The following is a 26,534-nucleotide window of genomic DNA, read 5'->3' as shown; positions in this document are numbered from 1 at the left end:
TAGTTTCACCACAAAGCCTCGCTTTCGAAGTGCAAACCTGTAAATTCTATCATAAACAAATTCTCAAAGCAGTAAAAATGAAAAGATTACCCGCGAGAAAACAGCATAAAGATGGCAGGAGGTTAAAAATAATTCGCGAAAACGAGGCTTGGTGGTGAATTCTGACTGAGCATATAACGTAATCACTAATGAGGCCTATTAGCTGGCCGGTGCACCGAAACCCTGGCTAAGCCCGTTACCATGTTGCCGATAAAGTTATGCTGAACCCTTCCTGATCCTCTGTAATATTCACAAAAGCAGCAAAGACAATTTGGGAGGATAAGACTACCCTTCTAGTATAGTCGCTTTAATCTTTTCGAGAAAAAAATCCCGCTTTTTCTTGTAAATCTTAGATTGCCTTTCTTCGCCCCAACCCCCGCTATGGAAGTACACCGGTCCGCCAAACACAAGCAAAGCATTAACAAGTTTTGTAACACAACAACTCTCTCTTTTTTCTACTAATAAATAATTTAATCAATTTTCATTTGCGAACTATAAATTAAATAAATATACATTGAACGATGCTCAAAACTAGCTGTATAAACCATTCAATTCTGCATGTACTACTGACTACCTATTTAACAATTAGACGGCGAGCTCGAGGTTTCTATCGGCTGATAGCGAGAGCGAGCCGTTTAATTGTGTTAGCATAACCCACTGACCGATCTATTAAACACAAAATATAGCTAGAGTTGATTTATTGAAGGTTTTGATTGATAAAATTCAGCGAAGACTAAGCGCGCGCTCCGAGAGCCTTCTACGGATCGATAGTAGGCACCTGTTTAGCCAATCAGATTGCGCAATTACCAATAGTAGGTCAGTGTGGTTATGCTAACACTTTATAGTGTTACCAAGGCTATTCTAATTCTATTAATTTCCAAGAATCGATTGTCAAGAATTACAATCATCAGTTTTGTTATCAAATTACTTTTAGTGATACGGTCAGTTTGACTATTGATAGCAAATGTACACATCTTTGCATAAATATAATCAATTTCTCCAAGTTTGTACATTAATATTGAAAATCATTTCCTTGATCTCGGAGGGTATATTAGAAACGGATTTGGCTAAAAGGTAATCATCACAACTTTGGCTTATTCAAATATATTAAAGTTATCATTCAAGTAATCAAAGTTACAAACTTTGTATAAAAATATATCCAGGGTAATTTCTCCAAGAAGGGATCTAGAAACGTCAAAATGCAATTACTTTTTATCTATGTCATTGTGTAAGAATGTATGAATACTAGAAATTCTACACTTCTATGTGAAACAGATGTGTTCTTTGCATTGTAAAACTATGTAACATCTCTCGATCAATGACAGGATAAATAAATGACATTTTTGGCTTTGTACATTACTTTCAAGGAAAACCAATCTGTACCTATTTGTCTCTACCTTTTTGCCACAATTAAAGCAGGAGGTGGCGTGACACGCGTGACTATTGTGTTGTGTTACTCAGATCGCTGGCAAACTAGTGAAAATGACGCACGAGTTATTCTGGAGAAAAATGTCCTAGAAATTGTTTTCGACGGAAAAGTACGTGGTGATTTACGTGTTAGCCGATAGATTGCCATTTGCTTTTTCTCTTAGTTTCATGCCTTGAATAGATGTCATGGCTTAATCTGATGGGCAGTAACTAAACAGTTTAGACAAGGGTATCCGGTGCTAACAGCTAATTCGTAAACGATTCTAAATATTTCCTAATTACGATCTTTTTTTCATGTATCGCACCCTTACCAAAACAACGAGAAGTTAAAAAAATTAGATTCTAATTTGTTACGTGAACGATTCTAAATATTTTATAGCCTAATCAGAAAGTGTTGCACGAAATCGCAAGCACCTTTAACAGCTCTTAATACCAAGAGTCAAGGAGTAAATAAGATTCTAATTTTGTCATGTTATTATGACCTTCTCCCCTCGTTGACGCTGAAACTGCTCGGCCAAGTTTTCAAATCTCTTCGCTCCTTGCACAGCAAGGGCGGCGGCCTTGAACTTTCTCCGCGCCACGGGGTTCTCACCCAGGAACTCTCGGCCAAGCGAGTCGGCTCTGTGCTTCACCCAAGAGTGCGATAATACTTCCTCCGCGCTATATCGCTCGCCGTGTTTCACAACGAGAAGTTTCGAGATTAGATCTTTGGCTTCGTTTGAGACGTTATCCCAGTAAGGCGAAAGGAACTCGTAATCTCCTTCCATGATCAGATCGAACAGCTCATCCTGGTCTTTCTTGGCGCTGCGGAATGGCGGGAAACCACAGAGCATGATATACGTGATAACACCCGCTGCCCACATGTCCACCTTGAGCCCGTACCCAGTCTCTTCCAGGATTTCTGGCGCGACGTAAGTTGGAGTACCGCACACGGTGAATATTGGAGACTTGACCACCATGGCTAACCCGAAATCTGCCAGTTTCAGGATTATTTGACCATTGGGTTTTTTGTGGACCTGCAACGATAATGCGAGACGAAATTAGAATAAAACTTTTACCGGATTCTTAGCTCCAAGTTAAGTATGCGTGAAACAAATGTGACCTACAGGGGGGCGAGGAAAGAGCGGGCAAAAATTAGCGCAAAGCAAAAGGCACGTTCTCGCCACTGGCTTGTTTTTAAAAAAATGGCAAAAGAACCTAATTAAGACGCTTTACCAAATCGCTAAATAATCACCTGATTTGGATGATCGTTTAACAGCTACTACTGAAAGACAATATGGGAAGGCTCGAATCGCTTCCGCTTGGCGGATATTTTTTTGTCGCTTTAAGTGGTACTTCAACCAAGTCACGATATCAAGTCATTTTCTGATGTGTTAAAGGTTTTACAAATTTGAGGCAACCTCGAAATCAGTGTTTTACGGTAAAAAGAAAAAAAAACAGAAGTAATAATAAGCACGGGTCGTTACGACTGAAAATATTAACACGAATTAATTAACGCCTTGAAAAAATTGGCCAGTTTTTTTTCTTCAAGATGTGGCGTCCGACGTAGCCTGCGAATACAGCCGCCTCTCCGCACTCCGACCCGCCTGTTGCGTTCGGAGGGGAGAGACGCAACAGATGGGGCGGAGCGTGGAGAAGCGGCTCTATTCGCAGGCTAAGGTCCGACCAGAAGTACATAATTTAGATTATGTACTTCTAGTCCGACAATTTATTGACAAGTTGAGACGCGAGCACACTCCCACAAACTCACAGCTCGCGTGTTCGCCGCTAGTAGATCGCACGAATTTCTCGTTCGCTCTACACCGGTTTTTTTCTTTGCTCCTTCAAGGAGCCACGGGGTCTGAATTGTAGTCTACGCCAGGTTTTAGAGAAAAATAAAAATATTTCGCATGGTAAGATACTATTTGCAATATGAAATTAGTTAACGGTTAATGGTCAATTAGCCCCAATTAGAACATCGCTATCACCTAGAAACTGAAAGGCTTTGACACATTCTCCCACGTTGGTGGCAGAGAGCAGGTGTTCCCTACCAGATAGACACTTTTTGAGACAGCACTGCCATTTTATGTGGTCTAGTGAAGGCTAAACAATTTGCTGGCACTGCAACGAAGGCAGTACCACTGAGCACCGAGCTTTCCTGTTCTGAACACTGAAACCTATCAACTGAGCTTCTCAACTTGAAATTCAAGGCTTGCTAGAAAAAAGTCTCCAGGTCAGAGCTAGAGCGATACAAAAAATAACGGCTCCTAAATTAAATTTTCTCCTGCCTTGTAGAGTGAGCTCTACTAGTCCAACTTGTCCCAAATCTCCCTATTCTATTTCCGTAGTATTCACTCGAAACCTGCAAAACAGACAGATAAGCGAAAAGAGCGCGCAACGCGAATACGAACGCGAGGCGCAAAGAGCGAAGAAAGACGAACGCCCTCCGCGCTCTGCCCCTCTGCAAGCTGTGGTACGTTATCTTCTGACCTAGAAAAATCCGCAATGGAAACAGGGCTAGGGCTTAGTTTTTCGTGTGTTGCGAGCTTTATTCAGTTCACGTGCACGACTTTGAGCGAAACTGGTGTAAAGACGTCATATTTGATGCCTACTAACGTTATCAAACACGCAAGTAACGCAACGCTGGAAGGGATTCACACAATTTGAGAAAGTCACAAGTTTGCTTCTTGAAAGTTGTGCGACATGCAAAAAACGCAGGGCAAAGATTGTATTATATTCAGCCATCTGGTTTTTTGGCCGACTGACAGGAGAAGGTAATGTTTTTTTATGCAGTGACAGCAAGATTGCGCATGAAAGGAAATCAAACAAAGTAACCATGGTTTCGTCCAAACTTCATTTATTATGCCAAATTAGTCAAACAAAGAGAGGTCTTTGACAAAACGAAGGAACGATTGTTTGATTTGTAAGCAAAACGTCGATGCATTGTCCGGTCTTTGTATTGAGCAACACAAAGAAAACATTTACTCGCTAAATGATTTACGTTTTCCGCTATTGTGAAATTCAGATGGAATTAAATTAAGGATAACAAAAAATTGAACAACTCTGGCGACTTTGTGTCACCAAGAATTATTACTTCCCGTACTTACCAGCAGATTTTCAGGCTTAAGATCTCGGTGTACAATCTTTCTCTTGTGTAAATATGCCAGCGCTTTAGCAATGTCTTTGACGTAAGTCCGCGTGACAGCTTCAGTAAACTTGACCGAGGATGAAATCGCGTCAAAAAGATCACCGCCTTTTATTAACTCCATAACCAGGTAGATATGTCTGGTAGAGTCGTAATCTTCGTACATTCGTACAATGTTTGGATGCTTACATCTTCTCATGATCTCGATTTCGTCTCTAATCATTTCTTCTTTCCCTTGAATTTTCGCTTTGTCGACAATTTTCAGCGCAAATTCCTTCTTGGTTATTTTATCGACACACCGACGCACGTCGGCGAAATTACCGTCCCCAATTTTCTTCCCCATGTCATATACATCTTCCACAGTTCTGTCCGTGACCGTTCCATATTTAATCTCATCCTCTGATAAAATCCCACTGTCATCTCTCGATGTTTTCCTGCCAATTTTATCGTTGCCATGTCTTTTATTCACCGACACTTTTCGACTTGGTTTAGTGGCTTCGCTCGATTGATTGTTGTTGTCATTTAAAGAATCGTTTATCTCTTCATTTGCATGTTGAATACTCACATCATTTTCGCCGTTGTCAGGGTGAGAAACGTCCCCGTTTTCTTTATTTTCCTTCTCTGATTTTGAAACTAATTTCGCGTTACCGATTTGAGGTAGTTTTACACCGTTTTGTGGTCTTTTCTCGGGACTCCGTGCTTGAGTATTTTTCCCACGTGGAGAGCGTTTAGCGTTCGAGTTCCCATTCACATGAACTTTATTATTGTTTTTATCAGCCTCTGTTCTTGGTTTGTTCTCAACTTTTGAATGAATGTCTGGAAGCTTTGGCAGTTTGCTTTCCTCGGCCGTGTTAATAGATTTAACAACGGGTTTCATTTGCTCCTGCTCTTTCGCCTTTCTTTGTTTATGTTGTAGCATTCCTTCGTTACCAGCTTTCGACTGTTTTCGTTTAGCGCTTTGCTTTTTCGAGCTTCTCTGCTCAAAATCCTCCATTATATCCGCGATGTCGTCAGGGCTAAATTTCTCGCTGCCCACAGCTATAAATATATTGTTTTCGTCACGAAACAGTTCACCAACCTCGCGAATCTGTTGTCCTGAAATCGTGTATAGTTTTCTTGGTGCGCTCAAGCCTCCAGTGTTTCCAATTGAACTGCTAACTTCGTCAAGAACTTGCTCGAGATTTTGCGCTGTTCTTTTGTTTAAAAGAGCTTTAACAACTGTACGAGGCTTGTGTGGCCCATTTCTTATCACTTGTACCATTTTAGGCTTGAAGTTTAACCTACTGTTATCGCTAGGGTTCGATCTTGGGTCAGAATACCCTCGCTGCCTCGAAGGTTCTGTTCGCGCGACACCCATCGCTCGTCGTTTCGTTTCGCTGTGAGACATTCGTATATCAGGGAGATCTATCTTCTGTTTGGAGCCCCAATGTGCTAGTGGAGGCTTTCCACCGTACGATATCTTCCTCAAGTTCGAGTGTGACGAACAAACGTAAGCTTTGCCGTCAATTAACTGATCTAATGTGTCAACTCTGGCCCCGCTCTCGAGGGAAAACAGATATCGGACTCCCAGGGGCAAATCTTTGAAGTGCGTCAAACGACAGAGCTCATTCAGAAGCATATCGACACTGCGAAATCTTCTCGGAGTAATAACCATCACTTGGCCTCTGAAATTGCGATCGCCGTTTATAAAGAAAGTAACTTTCTTCGATTCTCGGCCAACGTCGTGATCGGACCGGCCGGGAAAACTTGCTTTAGTTGTCGCCATCTTTGATCGGTCAAGGTATCGCTTACTGCTTTCTGTTTTTGTTCAAAACACTCTTCAGACCTTCCGTTGTGCTTGAAAAAACTTGGCCGCTTTGTAATAAATCCTTATCGATGATTAATCCCAACATGATCAGTCATAACACTACAGGAAATTGTCGCCAGCATTCAAAGCAAATTACACACCGTTTAATTTCGCCGGAAGATCGAACGACTGTTTAAGCTATCTGAAGCTTCGACAAGTTCAAATCCAGACTACCGAGATTATCGTGTTACCTCTGTACCATACAACTCAGATCTTGAATAGACGTCAATTGTGAATTACCGGCAAGCGAAAACGTGCCATATTCAAGCGCTAACCCATCGCAACAGACGTGAAATCCAAAGTTTACCATTCATTACATTGACATCACAAACGCGCATTTCAATGAGAGCGCGCGTGTACACTTGTTATTGTGCGTTGCCACGCAACTAGTGAAAATTCGGAAGACAATCAAAACTTGGATCTATCAATATTCTAAATTTTAATTTATGTCACTGGTTGACAAAATTGCCGCTGAAATAAAACGACCAAGCGTAATTAAATTAAGCAATGGAAAGTTCTTTCAAAATTGTTTTCCAAATCGAGGAACCAGATGGTGCAGACTGCTTATATGAGATTGGGTCTTCTCAAGTCACGCAACGCCTGCTTGCGAGCAAACAGGCGTTACATGAAAAATAAGGTACCGCCAGCGTTTATTTCAAACTTGGCCTGGTGGACCCGACGTTGGACGTTGGACTCCTGCAGTTTATTCGGGCCTGGAGTTTATAAAAAAACGGGTATATACTACTTATTAACCGAGAGTGAGGTCATTACAGGGGAATCTCCGACCGAGGCCTTGATGTATTGACCGAGCGACAGCGAGGTCAATACATCAAGGTCGAGGTCTGAGATTCCCCTGTAATGACCGAACGGACGAGGTTAATAAGTTATTTATTATATGGCCTTTAAGCACTATTCAAAAGAAGAGTATAATCAAGGGAAAAAACACTTGAGGTAAAACTCGCTCTTTGTGGCTCTCTTCGTCGCTCATACTAAAGAAGTATCGGTATGCTTATATTTTTCTTTCAGTTATTGAAAAGATAGTTATATTTTGTCGGCATTTTTTGTTGATTTTGCCCCCTCGCTAGTAGGTTTTACTCAAAACTCAAAAAACCGTCGAGCCGAGAAAAATTTTCATAATGCCCGGTCATTAGAAGAAAATAATGCCCGCTCAGCAGCCAATCAGAGCGCGCGTACTATAGTAGCCATATAATAATATACATTATTTTCACAGACTTTAATTAAATAAATGCTTGACGGGGTTGTCCACAACTCCACCTTGGAGACCCGGCGTTTATTCGAGAAATACGGTATACCCAAACAAAGAGAACTAACTGGAAGCTAGCCATCTTTGTAGATTGGTCAAGGGAGCTAAGATTTTATCAGTCTAGGGTCTGGAAACACGAAAAGGCGTAGCCATATGTAGAAAGACTTGCCGTTGCTTGTAAAGTCTGCCATAAATGGCGATTGGAATCTCTAAAAAACTTTTTACCAAAGAAATTGAAGTACCGTAATCTTTCTTGTGAAATTTTGAAAATGGCAATACCCACGTCAGCGATCATATATATAGTACTTAGGATTGCTGGCCTTGAGCAGTCAATTTCAGCGGAGAGAACGTGGAATTCTCGCGCGCGAATGCTGTCGAACCACGGGAATTACGCGCGCAGCTCGCGAATTTCAAAGGAAGAAAAACAAGAAAGAGACTGATTTGGTGTGTATGGATAAACCAATCTCATTGAAATCGCTATGGCAAGTAGATTATGGTAACGTGATAAAAATTTGCACTATTTAGGCAGGTCAGTTTAGCCTTTAGCATGCTCAGCAGGCGTGGGAAGAGGCAAGCGCTTTATTTTTGTGCTCGGTAAGGTCATCCCTAAAATTGATTTATTTTTGTTATCTTAATTCTCATTCCAAGAAATAAATTGATGACGAAGGATTCAGTTTTCCTTTTAGTCTAGACATCTTTTAGTCAAGAGAAGTCAAAGATCACAGAACTAAAATTAGTGTCAATGTCTTTACATGTACTAATGTCATAAAAAGCAAAACAAATTTGAACATGTTAAAATATTTTATTTTATTTTTTCAAATCGGTTCGGTTTCTAGGCAAGAAAGCTTTTATAATTCCTGACTCTTTGACACCTTTTATTTTGGCACCAGCAGCACCAGCGCAGTGCGCTTAGATGGCGTCTGTTGTCTCAAAGACGAAGCGTTCTTCCCGAATAAAGCCGGCGCCAGTAAACTGCCGTATTCCCTATTGCAAAAGGATCTTTACACACTTTCTGTAAATATCGGATTTGAAAAGTTTACGAACTTAAAAATTGACCCAATGTCTGATAGGTTTTTACTTCCTATTTCGACGTTCCGCCATTTTGAAATTCCCCGCGTCCATCCAAGCAATCCCAGAAGCGTTCGCGCGACCAAGTGCGAACGCTTTGTCGGTCTCGATCCTTTTTTCGCGCGTCACTGATGCCACTACCAGGGAGTGTTCGGAAGAGGCTGTTGAACTGGCAAAGTCAGCAGCAAGCTAACCACATCCATCAGTTTGGTGTGGTAGTGAAATAACGTGTCATTTCTCCGCGATGAAGCTGAGATGCTGCTGGACACCATCTTGTTAATCTCTCCTCTGATGGCTTGTAATATTCGCGCCAGTCTTGGCGAGCAGTGAAACGCCATCCAGCGGTCTCCATCCACAGCCAGGGTGACGCGCGGTTGCTGGGCTGACGGAGCGGGTCCTGGAACAGAATCAAGTAAAGATAAATCAAATCGAGTTTGAAAATGACTTCAAGGAACATCATTCTGTAGTACGGTGGTACCCAATGTTTGAGTAGGAGGAGGAGATAAATTAAAAGCGAAAGTAATATTTCAGTTTAATTCAAAACCATTCTCAAACGGTGGACTAATAGCTGATTCCCTCTATAGCGCGTGCCTACAGGGAATTTTTCATGGTAGCTGTATTCATCAAACCATGCGCGAGACTCAGCAGCGTACATCTCGCGCATGGTTTGATGAATACAACTACCGTGATTCCCTGCAGGCACGCGCTATAGAGGGAATCGGGTATTATACACGCAAGCGAAGCTTATATATCTGTTACAAGAATTTATTTTACAAATGTCACACCCATATTCCCGTAGGGATGAAACAGAACAAGGTTTCAAGCAAACATTGTCAGTTCGTTTGTGGCTTTGATGCCAGTGTTCAGGCAAGGTTCGGCAGTATTTAATAAAAAGAGAGTCCAAGAAACAGAGCTGAAAGTAACTATTGTTGGTCGCGAGAATTGTTGAGTATGCCTCCCTTATTGTCGCGGAGGTGAAGAGGGGAGAATGCAATAACTTCACCAACCTTTAAATGAAAGAACACTGTCTAATCCACCAGAAAAATTGCCAGAACTAAACATTTGGCCTTTTTGCATAAAAAGCAAGAAATGATTTTGTAAATTAATCATTACTAGTAAGGTTTTTTGGTCCACAGAAGCTAAAACGATTTAAACAAAAGGTGCATGAAATTTCCCGCCGCAATACATACCATGATGCACTTCTCGCACGTCCTTGCCTGAGAAACATATCAGAGCTACTGGGTGAACCATACTACTGTCCCGGATGAAGACTTGCGTGGACTTCACCTGGGAAAAAACACGAACTGCGATGAGATGTCTGAATGTAAATAGATTTACGATTCGTTTTATTCGACAACGCTGTTCGTGTGATCAAAGTATGACCACACTCATCACACGTTCCACACTTTCCCTCCGATGGTCCATCGCCGGTGCTGCGAGGAAAGAGAGGGTGTCGCGCAAGGACTGGGGGCGAGTTGCCAACTTTCCCGCGCGAATCGCTCAAAAATTTCCCTCGGCCATTATTGCCGCTCTTTATCACATCTACCTTGACGACATGAGAGAAAGTAGGGAATGCACGTTTTCTCAAAATTGTCGCTAGTGAGGCCAGGAAAGAAGCCGTAATCTGTTCTTAAATCCAGTATGGAGTGGTAATTCCCTTATGGCAAGCACTGACTGCGGCCTTCTGCAGGGATGTTGTCCCCATAACATTACGCTGTCCATGTATATGTGACTGCTCGCGCTATTTTTATGATTTGCAATTAGTAATCGGAAACCTTTCGGGTGCTTCAAACAAGAATTATTTAAAGTGGCGCTTGTTCCTGTACTAATTCTGTATAATACGATCAGCTGAACCCAAAAGCAGTCACAAAGGAAACCCAAAGCACTACAGCTATTACCCGAATCCGGACGCGCTCCCCCCTCACCTATCCAACCGACTCGTGTAATAATTGTTAAATATGCGCAAGGTACTAGGAATCGCTACTTTTTTTCTTTTATAGAAAAAGGTGCGGTGTGAAGTTGTATATCAATAGAGCTGTCATTACTTTGTCCAGATACACGAGCCACTGGCTGATAAAATGTTTCTCGTCAGAGTTAACCGAGGAAGGATGAAAAGCCACTCTTCCATCAGATCTGCAAAAATTAAAAGGGAAAAAAGTTACAAGTAGCAGAACAACATCACTTCATATTCTCTTGACATGTAATCAGCAGCGATAAAACAACAGAAAAGACGGCGATTTTTTTTTTCAATTCAGAAGATAGAAGGCAGAGGAGGTCGAAGAAGCAGAGGAGAACAAAATAAAATAAACAATGAGTTAACTATCTAATTTCCAGTATGTACTTATAAGTCCCGTGGCTCAACATAAGTTAAGCGCATTTTCCCGCGCTTGGCACTGGTTGCATATTTCCCCGCGCTTGGCACTGGTTAAATGTTTTCCCGCGCTTGGCACTGCCAGTAATTACATGTTTTCCCGCGTTTGGCACTGGTTACATGTTTTCCCACGCTTGGCACTGGTTAATAAATGTTTTCCCGCGCTTGGCACTCGTTACATGTTTTCCCGCGCTTGGCACCGTTTGCACGTTTTCCCGCACTTGGTACTTTTTACACATTTACCCGCGCTTATAGCACTGGTTGTAGTGATTTACGACACCGATTCACTAATATAATAACGCAGTTATTTTCTATTCGATCAGCGTGTGGCGGAAATTCGCATCGAACGTGCTCCCTTACTTACTTGGTTCGAAAAGCAACCCGCATTCGCTTCTTCCCGCCTCGTCCTTTTGACTCGAAACCAAGACCGACTTTCACAGCATTTGGAAACAGACCGGCGCATAATATGGCCTGCAAAAAAATAAAAAGGGTTGAATATATTAGTAAAAGAAAAACTTTATTATGTCTCCCAATCACGGCTTTTCAGACCTAATGTACAGACTTAATTAAATAAATACAAATATTCGATAAAATACTTAAGTAAGAAATATTGAATAATAGCTTGAAAAAGTAAATCTCCTATCTAAAAAAATGATTATCAAAGAGACATTCTCTCAGTTTCTTCTTGAATGTATTGTAAGTTGTCTGCTACATTAACCGCACGTGGTAAGGATTTCCAAAGGGTAATTGCCCTATAGAGAAGGGTTCAAGTAAATTTGAAAGCCGAATTTATATTGATTATTTTACAATTGTTTTACTATGATTTTTCAGCTTGAAAACTTCCTGAGATTTCTTTGAGGTAACAATGTTGCACTATTATTCACGGGTTACTGCTTTAAGCATTGCAATAAAATTGCTTTTAAGGAAGCCCTAACAAACAAATATACTAATGTAATAACACATACTAGAATAATTAAAAAAAGAATCAAAATTGAAATGTAACAACGGAAACAAAAAATGAAATAATAATTCAGCAAATGTATTCAGCAAAGTAGATCACGAACCCAAAATTAGGCAACCAGAGTGATAAAACGACCTTTTCGCCGATTCTACTCTTAGAGGCAAGTGTAATAAGTTGATCTGCCTTGTTTCTTGCTGTAATGACTGAATCTTTGATCGCAAAATGTTTTAATATTAAGCAGTCTGTCGTGAAGATTTTCCTTTCTCTTGCTAGAAACAATACTTTTTTAATTATAAATTTATGATAACTTCTCGTAGCTATTAATTTTGGAGCGGAAACGTCTTCCACTCAAGATGGTTCAAAGTAAACTTTAACACGTGAAGCTTTCCCAGAGAAGGAAATTAAGAAATTGGATATCTGCACGCAAGCTACTGTTTGAGCTGATCAATGACTCAAAATTTCGAGGTGAGCAACGATTTAGTGATTTGGGATCGCACCTTTATACAGCTGATTCGAGAATGGTTTTCGGAAAATAGCACTAAAGTGCACGCGGCAAGACCGTAAGGTGGTCCGGGTATTCACTTGAATTTTACATATTGGTATTTGCCTATAGAAAATGTATAAGTTTGTATTTTTGCAAGTGAAGATTTTGTTTTCCTCTCAGGAGACCTTTTTCTGTAGCTTTACTTTTTCTGTCGCACGTCTTTGAGTTTTGAAAAGTCTTCTTAAATTCAGCGTGGCTAAAAGTATCTTGTTTCCACATGTCTGAGGAGAAAGAAAACGTGCAAATTTGCGTTTGTCGGGTCGCCATACCGCCCTTCGGTCTTGTAGCGTGCACATTTGTGCTTTTTTTACGACAACATTTCTCAATTTAGCTGTATACATTGCTTGGGCGCCACGTCGAATAAAAATATAACTCCTCTTTACTTCGGTTGTCGGGAAAAACGTTGCGTGATGCAGCGTTACTGGGATTTTTGTTTGTGTGATTGTCTTAATGCCGGCTGCCATTTTGAAATAGGCGTAAAAATAAAAAATAGGTCACCAAGGGTGACATGAGTCTAATGCTTTATGGCATAGTGATACAGATTGCGCGGGTTTCGTAAGCCGGTTAAAATTGGTTAGAGGTATGTGTTCGGGAGTTTTTAAACTCCCGAACACATATAGCAAGCTAGGGGCATCGTGGATGATTATGGATGAAAACGAACGGTAATAAATGTTATATGCTTCACAAAATTGAAAGTATATATGGACAGGAGTTGATGTTACTTCTTCAGTATTGTCCGTATAAGCAGAAACGATTAAACATTTGGACAAGATTGCGTGACGATTTACAAAAATCATGTTCATTAAACAGGGTTGAAGAACTTCACATCGTTTCTTTCAGATTTTTCCATTTTGATGATGACTCTTGAAACAGATTTTGCAATAAAAGCACTTGAAATAGTGACTGTTACTCCATTGTACTGTAAACACTTAGTGAAGATTTTCCTAAAATTGAACGCTGGAAGGCAATTATTATTGAGCTAGGATACACAGGAGCGAAGACTGTTTATCGTGATGTACAAATTTTGCGAATCATCACTTCCATATTACTGTAACCATTTTATGATTTTTCTAGCTGTAAGAGAACTTGAGCTTTCTGAGAGTCATAAAAGCTGAATCGATTTAGTGTTGGCAATGACATGCAAAGACCCGGGACAGTGTAATACTGCAAAGCGGCAAAGCGGCCAAAAACTCATTTTGATTTAGTCACGTAGCTTGATTTACATTATCCATGTACATCTTTTATTTTTGAAGGTTTTCGTTTGCACTGTGAAAGAAAAAAATCGAATGACTAAAACAAAATAGAGGTAAAGTTTTCTGTTTTCTCAAAATAAACATTTGGTCACATTGTGTAAATAAACGCGAATCGCCGTCGAAATATTTTTTCTCAAAGACGTTTTGCTTTTTAAGCAAGACGAAAACACAGTGTAAGTGAACTTTAAACGAAGTTTTATTTTCACAAAAAGCTTACAAATGCCTTAACTGGAAAATATTTCTCTTGTGCAAGTGTTGAATAATCGTGATGAAAAGAACTTTTAATTATGCGTGGGAACACGTGTCGCTGTTGGCTGTTTTTTGAATATCGTGCGTGTCCGTACGGAGTCCGATCTTGCAGCTGGTCATTTTTTCTACATTACAGCGAACGATTATCGATCCCAACCATTCCCTTGGGATTGCTAACAGCTTTTTCATACTACAAAGAGTCTAATTAATGCGCATGCGCAAAGCGCACGCAAGCATTAGACTCAAAAACCGTACTAATCGTCGGCCTTACTAACCTTTACTAGTTCCATGTTTCCTGAGAAATAATTGACCGCACCACTATCGGTGGAGCTAGGGACTAAGCCCGAGTCCTCAAGAAGCCGGCTAAATTGCTCGCGCATCCCTAAAAAAAACACACAAAAGAAAAAAAATACTACTGCTTCAATTTTTCAAACAGGAAACAAAACAGAGGTGATGTTCATAACATGACCAACACTTCAACATCATTAGGATTTCCACAAGCTCAATATCATATATTGCTACATTAGATAAAAGGAAACCTGAAAACAAAGGGTTTTATTTTCATATTGTCAATGTGGATAAGTTGTAAACAAATAACAGGAACAGATAAGAAAGTGATGAGTAAGCATGACTTGAAAAAAAAAAAAAAAATGAACAAACTTGTCAAATTCATGACAAGTGATGAATATGTTTGAAAAAAAAAAGATAACTGCGGATAAAATGCAAAGTGCAGGAATAATAAACATGAGATGTTGACCATGACACGACTGCATGGGACAAAGAAAAATTCTGAGTCCCCGACGGGAATCGAACCCATGGCCTCCCAGATACCGATTGGGCGCTCTAACCAACTGAGCTACGAGAGACTCGTGGTGAGCTAGGCCATTTACTAGTTGATATGTGACATGCGTCTTGCATACTGCTAGGATCAGCAATGTCGAAATCATCAAGTTTGAAGTAAATAATAAAGATGGTAAATTTTAAGCTCGGTGATAAATAAAGGAAGGAATAATCTTCGCAGTGCTTGAGTCTGAGAAATCAGGAAAAATCCAAGGCATCAACCTTATTTACTGCTGTATTTTAATTTGTCCATAGCCGGCATCCCAAAATGTATTTCCCCTTTTTTATCGCTTAGTTAATTTTCTTATCTCTAAATTGATAACATCTCCGTATTTACATTTCAGCTTTGAGCAGAAACCCAGTTAAAGTGCTCCTAAAGTGACTGATTAATATAGGCATCTGATGCCCATTTATTATAGTTCTTTTATGGAATACAATGTTTCAGAATATAAAATAAATTTAATTGTCTCAGAATATAATATTAACAAACGCAACGAGAAAGAAAGCATGTAATTCTAGGCTTAGAATGAAAAATTTGTTCATCTTTTTGCAATGTTTACTTTTAATATGACTTTTCACCGTTAAGTAAATAAGATTTTGGAATCTATTGTTTCGCGACATTTACTCGAATACGCATATTTTTTTTTCCCAAATATGAGATATGACACTAGAATATTGATCTTCGAAATAAATAAATAAAATAATAAAAAAACATGGTTGAGTTGAAGTCCAGTGCCTTCATACAAAGTCCACGACTAGAATTTTTAGGATAATGCTCCGTCGAGTATTTCTTTTAAACTACTACTACATCACAGAAAGCGACGGACAGCAAATAAACGAAAAAAAAAAATCAACACGCGTAATCAAACAACTTTAATTACCGCACGAAGTTCACGTGCGCCCGCACCTTGAACTCAAAAGGTTTCCCCGCACTTAAAAAATTATAATAATAAAAAATAAATTGTTTTTCACTTTTAAACAAAACTATCGCTCGTCGTTCAAAGATAGCTGACGAGTGGGAAACTTAATATCGCCAGGTGCGTCTCAAAGGATAATTACTATATGAGATGGTGAGAATTATTGAAACAGTACAATTTTTATTGTTGAGATGATTAGCATTATGAAGCCATTACTGACAGGGATGAATAACATTGTTTGTTCGCTACAAAAAAGCTGATGACAGCCAAGACAAATAACGGAAGCCTGACATAAAGGTTTACCTAAATGCAGATCCTTTTCACACGTTTTAAAATTTCTGTCACGTCAGAAAAAAAAAACTTGTAGGAGTTAGGTTTTACAAACGACTACAAATTGAGCTCATGGTCACTTTAAAAGACCCTTAAAGTATCGAAACAAAAGTAGTATAGAAGCACTCAAAAACGGAAACCAATGCACGAAGCACCCAAGAAACGAAAACAAAGCACTCAGAACTAGAAAACGAAGCATACAAATCTGGAAAACGAAACACCCAACACTAAAAACGAAACAGCCAAAACTTAAAACGAAACACCCGAAATTAGTAAACGAAGGACCCAAAACTCGAAAATGAATCGCCCAAAATTCGAAGAAAGCAAATGACTTTTGCGATTGGCATTTTTTGTGATCACCACAACAATAAAAGATTATTTCTTTTGCACTATTGTTCTAAAAGCTTTCATTTGTGGGACGAATCAAAGAAATTTAATTAAGCATAAGCCGTGAGCACCTTTGGGAGTTAGTAAGCGACCATTTGTGTAATAGACATTAGCATAAAGTACTCACAAAACGTGACTAGGCTGAAGATTTGAAGATCATTTGAAGACAAGAACAGTCAAACAGACATCATTTCGCGAGTCCAGGTGGCGTTTTTATAATGGGAATTTGATTAAGTTTCCGTCTCATTTCCACCCTTACAGGTTGTGTTCCAAAACCACTGCCATTTCGCTGATAGCGATCTAAACACGCATATATACGTGTTTCACGTCGCTTTGCGTTTGATTTACGAGACCACCTCCACCGTAAAAGTCGCTTCACGCAAGGCAGGGAAACCATTTTAAGCAAGGCAAGGAAAACATTTTACCATTTAACGCAAGGCAAGGAAACCATTTAACGCAAGGCAAGGAAACCATTTAACGCAAGGCGAGGAAACCATTTAAAGTAAGGCAAGGAAACCATTTTAAGCGAGGCAAGGGAACCATTTTAAGGAAGGCAAGGAAACCATTTTAAGCAAGGCAAGGAAACCATTTTAAGCAACTTAAGGAAACCATTTTAAGTAAGCCATGGAAAACTCGACCGTGAACGAACCATCCGTCGGACCGCTGATAACCAATATAAACTGTCTTCACTTGGAAGAAGAGTGGATTACTGCGACTGAGTCCTTCGTTTGCAATGTGATATTAATTGTGGTAAACTCGCTTACATCTTTGACAGCAACCATCGGTAACATGCTAATTCTTATGGCTGTATCAAGAACGCCGGCGCTACGAACCCCGTCGAACACTCTTCTGTGTTGCCTCGCGTTCGCTGATTTGCTAGTCGGCTTAGTTGTCCAACCAACTTACACGCTGCAAATGGTCTTCGAAATACAAAGAAACCTTCAAGCGTTTTGCATCGCAAAGATAATTACGACCGGTTCCTTGTCGTGGATTTGCGCTGGAGTTTCGTTCCTGGTCATATCCGCTATTTCAGTGGAGAGACTTCTCGCTATAAAGCTGCACCTCAGATACAAAGCGCTGGTTACCATTTCTCGCATCTTGATTGTGGTCGTGGGTTTCTGGATCCTCTGCACTACCCTGACAATCGCACGCTTTTTGGGAGCCTCGTACAAAACTCTTGTCCTCATTGTTGTTGCCATGGACGTATCGTGTATAATCACCACAGTGGTCTCCTACCTTAAGATTTACCTCCGGGTTCGAAAACTTCAAAATAAAACTAGAGATCAGAGGCATCTGGCCCCGCCTGGAATGAATATCAACAGCTTTAAGCGATCTGCGGTCACCATGCTTTACATAATGGCTCTGTTCCTAGCTTGTTACATCCCATTTCTTGCCACGTTAGTGGTCAAAATGCGTCAAGGTGGAAGCCTTCCACTGAATATCATCTACAACTTTGCAGCTTCGATCGTCTACATCAACTCTTCCCTAAATCCATTCGTGTATTGCTTTCGGTGCAAGGATGTGAGGATAGCCGTGTTTAAGTTATTGGGTAGGAAATATACGATTGATATGAAGGGAGATGTTGTGCCCGTTTTTAGTTCCACGCAAAAGATTAACAGCCTCAAGAACTCGATTTTGTTTCAACCTTCACCATCTTTGCACAGATCGGTTGACACTCAGCTTTGACTGGGCTAAAGCTCACAAGCTTAGCTTATTTTTAGCACGACAGGATGACATGTAAACCTCAATCATCTGTTCGTTGATTTCAGTAAACATTTTTTTATTTATTATTTTTCAAAGTTATATAGCGGTTCATAATTAAAGGACCTAGACAACCGAACATAGCCGCGCAAAAAAGAAAAAAAAAACCCTTAAGGTGGATTTCCACTGACGCGTAATTTGTTTACGTGCGTTCACGTCAGTGAAAAAAAAAAAATAGAGACAGTGTATGAACAACTTGTGTACACGTTTACGCAAGTCGTTCATACATTGTCTCTAATTTTTTTTTCTCTAATTTTTTAACGCACGTAAAAAAATACGCGTCACTGGAAATCTAGCATTAAACGGGGTTATGAATTTACAGATGTAATCTGAAAGAAATGTTATCATAATGATTTAAATTATTTGTTTGTAAAATGGTTTTTTACTTTATTAATACAGTCAACTCCCTGTGTCCGTTATAGCTATAACGGAAACCTTAGCTTCGGGACCTCTAATTGGTGTACTACCGAGTGTTATTTTCAGTAATTATTATTTGTCCGGGACTTAAACTCCTGTCCGTAATAGCGAGGAGTCCGCAATGCGAGAGTTTAACTGTAATTATTTATTTGTTTTTTTTATTTTATTTATTGACTGATTTTTTTAAAATTTTATCGCACAAAACCTGAAGAAAAATACAGATGTGAGTAAAGCTTGTCATCTTGTTTGATATTTAATAACAGTGATAGATCATGACGAAATGACAATCAAGAGGGGCTTGAAGGGGTAAAATGGAACTGAGATTTGGGCAATGTTTCATTGGGAAAATGCGATTTGTGTCACTGGGAATGAGAATCACAGACAGCAAAAAATAGAACTGGGACTGGGATTTTAAAAAATTTGGGAAAACAATAGGCTGGAAAATGGGATTTTGGCAAAAAAAAAAAAAACGGCTGGGAAAATGGGATTTATACCCCCTCCTCCTTCAGGTACCTCAATCAAAGTACACAGTATAGTAAAGGACGCGTTTCCGTGTTTTTTTTTTTTATTTTGTATACAGTGGAATCCAGATTTTTCGAACCTCCCGACATAGAACCAACTTTTTGTCAGTCAAACACTGCAATTTTACCAGGGACCGCGAAACATTTTTCCAGGTGGGGGGCCTGACTAGTGACTTGAAGTGGGGGGCTTCTCTTAGTAAGTCTTATTTTTGCGGAAATAGTGGGGGGAGGGGGGGCTAAAGTCCCCCAGCCCCCCCCCCCGGCTCCGCTGTCCCTGTTTACCCCGACTTCTCGAAATCCCCGATTTCTGGAACTACAGTCGAAGCTCTCGTAGCGGACACCCTCGGACGCGAAAGAAGTGTCCGTAACTGGAGCTGGCCGCTTACGAGATGGTTCTCGTGAGCGGCCACTAGAGGTGTAGGGGATATTGGCCGTTTCGGGAGCTTGCCCAGCTAACAATAACCGGACGGACGTGGATGACGACAAAACAGCACTGAAATATGGTACTGTATTACTGTAAAATCATTGTGACGAACGGCCATGTGAATTTGATTGATAAAAACAAGATAAAGAGGTTGTTAACAGGATTTTCTTTGGGGTGTCCGCTTACGGGAGCTTAAAAACAAAGAAAAAGTCAAAGTCGTCATCTCTGAGTGTCCGCGGCCGCTTACGGGAATGTCCGCTTACGAGAATGTAAAAATACAGAGTTTGTATGGGAGTTAAAACGGGGTTTCAAACAAGGCGGCCGTAAGTAGAGCTGTCCGCTTAAGAGAGTGTCCGTTAAGAGAGCTTCGACTGTAATTTTCGTTTCCCTCGGAGGTTCTAGAAATCGACACACTGTGGCCTTGGCTTTTTGGGCAGACCCGTTAATTGAATTTCAATTATCCAATTATTTAAGAGGACACACTGAAGGCATGATCGATGAGCAAGAATCTTTCTGGTTTTCGTGAATGTTCTGAAGGGTGAAATATTATTGATGCGAAGAAACGACGAGTGACCGATGCCTGTAACTTGCTTATCCAGAACTCTCTTCGCTGTTAATGCTGTTGTTAACCAGGTGGAAACACTTGATTTAATCTTATTATAATTGGCAGGTTGTAACCAGATTACATGAGATTAAATTCCCAAAATCGTTTGAGTTTTTAACATGTTTTTTAAGGCTAGACAGAAGCAGTTCTCAATTACAAAGTGTAAAACATAGGTCATTGTAATAAATCTCATCTGTTGACGCGATCTGCTCATTGCCAAAAAACACTCGATTCCCAACCAGGGTAATCGAAAACCATCTCCAAAAAAATTTTCAATTCTGTACCTCTTGACGGAAACATCGATTCCATTCATTTCATTCACAAAGAATTCTGAAAAAGAGTACTAGTCCATTTTATGCAAAGACAACACAATATGAATGCTTGTCACGCTTTTTATTTGACCTTGAGCGTACAAAAAGTAATTAGAAATCATATAGAGGTTTTATTGAAAGCAGTTTCAAAGGGAAATCTGGCGGATATGTGATCACCGACGTGTTTAGAGAATGCACAACCACGAAAGTCAAAAGTCAAGTTTTTATTTTCTCGAAAAAAACATTGATGTAAGCTTACGCATTTCCGGAAAACGGAACTATTTTTTCCCTGATTGTTTGCGCCGCCCTATAAAGGAAGAGTTTAATACTGTGTAAAAGGCGATTATTTCATCACAAGGGAACCATTTAGTCATGGAAAACTCGACCGTAAACGCTCTTCCCGTCGAGACGCTAACAACCAAAATAAACTGCCTTTATTTGGAAGAGGAATGGATCGCTGCGAGGGAAACCAATGTGATATTAATTGTGGCAAACTCGCTAACATCTCTCACAGCAATAATCGGTAACATGTTAATTCTCATGGCCGTATCGAGAACGCCAGCGCTCCGAACTCCGTCGAACACTCTCTTATGCTGCCTTGCGTTTTCGGATTTGTTGGTCGGTCTAGTCGTTCAACCAACATACACGCTACAAATGGTCTTCGAAATACAAAGAAACACTCGAGCGTTTTGCATCGCGAAACTAATGACAACCGGTTCGCTATCGTGGATTTGCGCCGGAGTTTCATTCTTTGTCATAACGGCTATTTCAGTCGAGAGACTTCTCGCTATAAAATTACATTTGAGGTACAAGGAGCTGGTCACCATTCCTCGGGTCTTGGCTGTAGCTGTGGGCTTCTGGATTCTCTGTACTACTCTTGCAACAGCGCGCTTTTTTGGAGCGTCGTACGAAGCTCTTGTCATAACCATTGTTGCGATGGACGTGTTCTGCATTGGGATCACCGTCTACGCATACCTCATAATTTACCTCCAGGTTCGAAAACTCCAAAACAAAACCAAGAATCAACTGCACCTCGCTTCGACAGGAATCAACATCCGTAGTTTCAAACGCTCTGCGGTCACCGTGCTGTATATAATGGCTCTGTTCCTCGCCTGTTACATCCCATTTCTCTCCATGTTGGTGATCAGAATGTGCCGAAGTGGAAGCCTTCGATTGAACATCGCCTACAACTTCACAGCAGCAATCGTTTACATCAACTCTTCTCTCAATCCTTTTATCTACTGTTTTCGGATCAAGGACATTCGCATCGCTGTATTCAAGTTACTGGGTAGGAAATACACCATTGACATGAACGGAGATGTCGTTCCGGTCAAGAAGATCAGGAACACGGGTCTTACACCTTCTCCATCTCTTCATGAACTGCAAGGATTAACTACAGCGCCAGAAACTCACGTTTAGTAGGCTTAGGAAATGCTTGTGGGTTATTCCATTTCGTTACATGTAGATTACAAACTCAAAGACATACAAGAAACTCTAGAAAGCCAAAAACTAGGTTGTCACGAAAACTGAGGCCTCATAAATTACAAATCGAAAACTATGGGATTATGTTCCTTTATTGTTGACACTCTCTGTCGGAATTTAAGGTTTTCGTAATAGTTTTTGAAATTATGAGAACTAAGATAACATCTTTTTATGTTATTGAAGGTTAGCTTGAAATAAAGGAAGTTGCTTTTGCGGAAAAACTGAGTCCGGGAGGCGGCCATGAGTCCGGGAGGCACTTCGCGTGGGACCTACACGCACTTCCTAAACAAACAGACTCCGCATTCCTCGTGAAAATAACGGTACCAGATGTTCTGTCTGTTTGCATTCCTACACGCGCGAATCAGGACAAATTTTTTTTTTGGAAATGCTTTTGCGAGGATAGTAGCAAAAACGATGGCAGTATAGGGTTCTACGAGGTTTTCACCCTCTGGAAAGCACATAAGAAAGTTAAATTAGCCCTGTTTTCGGTAGACCTTTCTGAGTCACGGACGGTTACCGGAAGTCGAATGTTGTTGACGATCGACTTCTTTGGTGCGTTTTGTGGACTTTTCGGATGAGTGGCTTTGACTGGGTCAAAGATCACGTGATCATGTTGACGTCAACACACTACAAAAGGAAACCGGTGTTTTCTGAGAAATTCATTTTGGAAGGCGTTTTCAAATCGCTCCGTTCCCCGGGGTTAAGGGGGCCCTATCACGGGGATTTTTCTGCTTTGAAGTAAAAAGTGCTAAAATTGGCAAAGTTCTCTTGCTCGTACACGAAATGCATCGAGAACATCTAGGTGAAGATATAAAGCAAATTGTGTTGAAGGAAGATGGTAGCCATTGGAAGTATTTTAGCTGTTTTCCAGGCCACAAGGGCAGAACTTGAACAAATCAGCCTGACTGACAAATCAGACTGACAAATTGAGATCAAAAGTTCTCAGTTCCTGGTGGCATCACATAATTATCACTAGTTTATAGCTTCATGCAGTACATTTTTGAAGTGAAGCTCGTGACAGCGTCCCTTTAAGGGGGCGTGGGAGGAGTGGGGTAGGGTTCTCATATGAAAACCGGGACGTGGATCTCGATGGAAAATTGGAATTAAATTCTTCACGGAGACCAGTCTGGGAGTAGATCAAGCTTTATTTTAATCCCTAAAAGATACCATTTTTAATGCCTGACAGGTCTAGACACAGCATGTCGATGTTCTATATAATTCTTCTTATTTTTAATGAGAAGGCAGCGTGGCCGAGTGGTTAGGCCGCCAGACTTGAATCCGGAGCTCCCGGGTTCAAGTCCTGCTCTAACCACTGGAAGGAGTTGTTTCTCGGCAGACCCTAGTTCAACTCCTAGGTCATGCTTGTAAGTAGCCAACTGGTCTGCCTCCCGGGTGGGGGGACTCCCATATGAAAGAGGCGGGGATGCTCGACGGAAATTTTGAAAGGAACCCCTAAAAGAGACCAATCTGGGCGTTGCTGAAGCTTTTTGTTACCCCTAAAACAGGGTCGTAACCAGGTATATTTTTTCATCGTTGATCCCAAATTTTAGCTCTAAATTGTGATTTCTGATCCCCAAAATGTTCCAACATTAGATCCCTGATTCCATTCTGATCCCATCAGATTGGCCGATCCGGATCCCAGGACATACCATGACTTGTGACCTGATCCCATATACCTGGTTACGACCCTGCCTAAAAGATACCAAAATACTAAAAATAGAATTTATATTTGTATATTTCTTCGTTTGGAACCCTAAACGAGACCTTGAAGGCAAAAATTATAGGCGTTTTGCCCGCAACATCCTAAGCGAGACCAAAAATTCCAAAATTTCCACCTCTAACTAAGCGAGACGAAAAGCATCACCGCACCTTTCATATTGAGTCCCCCGTTGGGGTCTGACTTCCGCTGGTTCGTTATGTTTGTTTAAAATATTTGTTTCGTTTCGAGCGGCAAGCCTGAGAAAATGGTTGATTTAGCTAAGTATATAGACCACTATAAGCGTTGCGTGACATCCAAAAACGTGATGGCAGGGAAGGTCTGGTACTTACCACGGATCATGTTGAGGGTGCCCCAGTGAAGATACCTTTGTTGAACAAACTCTTTTCCTTGAGAATGGTTCATAGCCTGCGTCCATCCATTGTAAGCATTAAGTAAGGCCACGTGATCACTTCTGCTGTCACCGGCAAAATTCCTGCGAGACTGCAAAGATACAAGTGTATCAAATAGAGATAGCTTTCCTGGCTGTGTTACGCAGCCACCCCGCACGTAATAAACTTCCCTCCTACTTCTATGCAACCGTACTTTTTTGTTCAGCAAGTTGCTGAAAAGCCTTTGTTAGCGAGTGACATTAGAGGCTGTCCGTCCCCTTTCCAAGGAAATAATAAAACGCTCAAGAAAAGAAACAACGAAAACTAAACCTCCTGGATTTATCTTTGATAAAAAATGCTAACAAATGGTCAACGCCAAAGCGTGCACTTTAACTTTTCTCCCCCCCCCTCCCCTCGCACAAAAACTTTCTACCCACCATCTTCGCAAATCTTTTCCCATATCTTATCCACGCCGAAATGAGCTGCATAATTAATGAGTGAGAATGGTAAACTATTGAGTAACGGATAAATGTGAAAGGCTGCTAAGCAGGAAAGAAGTGTAAGAGTCACGTGAGGCGGTAGCCGAGGGCCACTTCAGCTTCTTGAGTGCTTAGCAAGGGTCTAGCAAACCTCCCAAGTTAGGTGGTTTACCCGGGGCTACAGTTTCTTTAGAAACGCAATTATCCTTCAACAGCTGAATATAACCTTTCCACTTCCAAGTCGAAATTTCTGGCAATTCTCTATAGTGAACGTTTTTATGTTCATAAAAGAGTCAGTTTTTGTTATTTTCGGTAGCAGTATCTTTACACCAATTATTGTTCGAATTGTCATATTGTCCAGGTTATCGCCCCCTTTTCTGGTAAAATTTCGCTGCGCAAAAGTTAACTTACAAGAAAAAAAAAACTGGAAAAGCAGGTCTTACCTGATCCGCCTGTTCCCGCCAGTTCAGTGGTGATACAAATGGATCTTTATAACTAAGGCCTGCTGCAATGGTCAGCACTGGATCCAGACACCTACAAGCGACCAACGAAAAGCACGAGTAAACATATTAGACTGGGAGACTACCCGGGTCGTCTCCCAAAATGGATTGATAATTCAAACGGTCAGACAGCAAAATAAATTTTAACATTTAAGATAATCCCGGATAAGCTTAACACTGCTTTGAACAACTAGGCTTTGGTGGATAGCGTTATCTAACGTTTGAACCAGAGGCTCCTGAATTTTGAGGCTGACAAAACAAATCAATGGTTCCTCTTGATTTAGCTTTATTTACACGATTGAACGCGGACACTTACCTAAATATAGCTCCATAAATAATCATTTTCGCTATCCTTGGTTCCACTGGCAGATAGGCCATGTGCCTTCCAAGAACTGTCAGACTTTCCTATTAAGAAAAAAAAAGTTGAAATGAGTTCCATAAAAATTAAAAGAGCTACGCTAGTGGTCCTCCAGCTGCCCTGTCAATCCCAGGCGTACATTCTCCTTGCTATTTACCATACATTTCTTGCAATGTTAGTTCGGAGAATTCAGTTGTACATCAAGACAATGATTGTCTTTTAGACGGTGATTGCTGTAAAGATCAAACATCTGATGGAAGAGAAAGACTTACGTTTCTACACAAGCCTTGTAGTTCAACATACCTTATCGTCTAAAGCTCCGATCTCCTGCAACTGTGATACTGCAGTATGTACTGTAGTTCAAAACAAAAGTGAATGACTTAAACTCTGCATACTTAAAGTCACAAGATCCCTGGGCAAAACCAAATCTCGTAGAGGGAATTGCAAAGTAAATGGGCAAATTCGTTGAATGCTGGTTCAAAATCCATTTAAATCTTCCTGCAAAACTGCAAAACAGTCGCATTTTTGCGAATGCATTCAGTCTTCGAACGAGAGGTCTGGAGCCAATGTCAAAATAGAGAGTGAGACTAAGGAGAGACGCTGCGAGGCTCGCGAAACGATCGGTTCTTTGTACCTTCGATAGTACTCGATACGCGATTGTTTAACGATTTAAAAGAAAAAACGACTGTTTTGCAGTCTACGCTCACCATGAGTCTCCCATAGCTCAGTGGTTAGAGCGTCCAACCGGTATTTGGAAGGTCATGGGTTCGACTCACGTTGGGGGCTCAGAAAAATATTTTTTTCTGAGTATTCGACTTGAGTAAACTTCTTCATTTTCGATTCATTTATTTTAAAATATAAGATAAGTGAAGCTGTTCTTACCGGCAAATGGCGATGGAGGATCCAGAGACTTGGCTAAAAACTCCTGGACTTTCAAAGATCCATCTGGGCACTGAATCTGCGTAAGT

At 40.6% G+C, this 26,534-nt stretch overlaps 4 protein-coding genes across 5 annotated transcripts in view; 2 read left to right on the top strand and 2 right to left on the bottom strand.

Moving 5' to 3' along the window:
* Positions 1 to 1,844: 1,844 nt before the first annotated feature.
* Positions 1,845 to 6,759, bottom strand: LOC144661688 (serine/threonine-protein kinase DCLK1-like). The gene is made up of 2 exons (XM_078522493.1): positions 4,554 to 6,759; positions 1,845 to 2,483 (listed from the first exon to the last, which is right to left on the bottom strand). The coding sequence occupies exons 1-2, from the start codon at positions 6,354 to 6,356 to the stop codon at positions 1,935 to 1,937; spliced, it is 2,352 nt and encodes a 783-aa protein (XP_078378619.1). The 5' UTR covers positions 6,357 to 6,759; the 3' UTR covers positions 1,845 to 1,934.
* Positions 6,760 to 8,491: 1,732 nt separating this feature from the next.
* Positions 8,492 to 26,534, bottom strand: part of LOC144661700 (uncharacterized) — a 32,102-nt gene continuing 14,059 nt past the window's right edge. The window contains exons 15-24 of one of the 2 annotated variants that reach the window (XM_078522508.1): positions 26,449 to 26,524; positions 25,870 to 25,919; positions 25,525 to 25,613; positions 25,152 to 25,242; positions 24,191 to 24,341; positions 14,423 to 14,529; positions 11,505 to 11,611; positions 10,815 to 10,902; positions 9,960 to 10,056; positions 8,492 to 9,166 (exon numbers count right to left, since the gene is read on the bottom strand). In XM_078522508.1, the coding sequence (XP_078378634.1) occupies positions 8,907 to 9,166; positions 9,960 to 10,056; positions 10,815 to 10,902; positions 11,505 to 11,611; positions 14,423 to 14,529; positions 24,191 to 24,341; positions 25,152 to 25,242; positions 25,525 to 25,613; positions 25,870 to 25,919; positions 26,449 to 26,524 (1,116 nt within the window). In that variant the 3' untranslated portion in view covers positions 8,492 to 8,906. Of the gene's footprint in view, positions 9,167 to 9,959; positions 10,057 to 10,814; positions 10,903 to 11,504; positions 11,612 to 14,422; positions 14,530 to 24,190; positions 24,342 to 25,151; positions 25,243 to 25,524; positions 25,614 to 25,869; positions 25,920 to 26,448; positions 26,525 to 26,534 lie in introns of those variants that run through there. The other variant, XR_013572335.1, reaches the window with a different exon arrangement.
* On the top strand, positions 11,673 to 19,542 carry LOC144661720 (adenosine receptor A2b-like). The gene is made up of 2 exons (XM_078522540.1): positions 11,673 to 12,566; positions 16,883 to 19,542. Exon 2 carries the CDS (start codon positions 17,246 to 17,248, stop codon positions 18,305 to 18,307), a length of 1,062 nt encoding a protein of 353 aa, XP_078378666.1. The 5' UTR covers positions 11,673 to 12,566; positions 16,883 to 17,245; the 3' UTR covers positions 18,308 to 19,542.
* LOC144660129 (melanocyte-stimulating hormone receptor-like) lies at positions 20,883 to 22,142 on the top strand. Its single transcript, XM_078520688.1, has one exon. The coding sequence runs from the start codon at positions 21,032 to 21,034 to the stop codon at positions 22,076 to 22,078; it is 1,047 nt and encodes a 348-aa protein (XP_078376814.1). The 5' UTR covers positions 20,883 to 21,031; the 3' UTR covers positions 22,079 to 22,142.

The sequence above is a fragment of the Oculina patagonica genome, chromosome 7 (assembly GCF_052425735.1).
Source record: "Oculina patagonica isolate OP01 chromosome 7, crgOcupat, whole genome shotgun sequence".
NCBI lineage: Eukaryota > Metazoa > Cnidaria > Anthozoa > Scleractinia > Oculinidae > Oculina > Oculina patagonica.
Note: the sequence above shows the minus strand (reverse complement) of the source record. Positions and strands in the feature narration are given on the sequence as shown.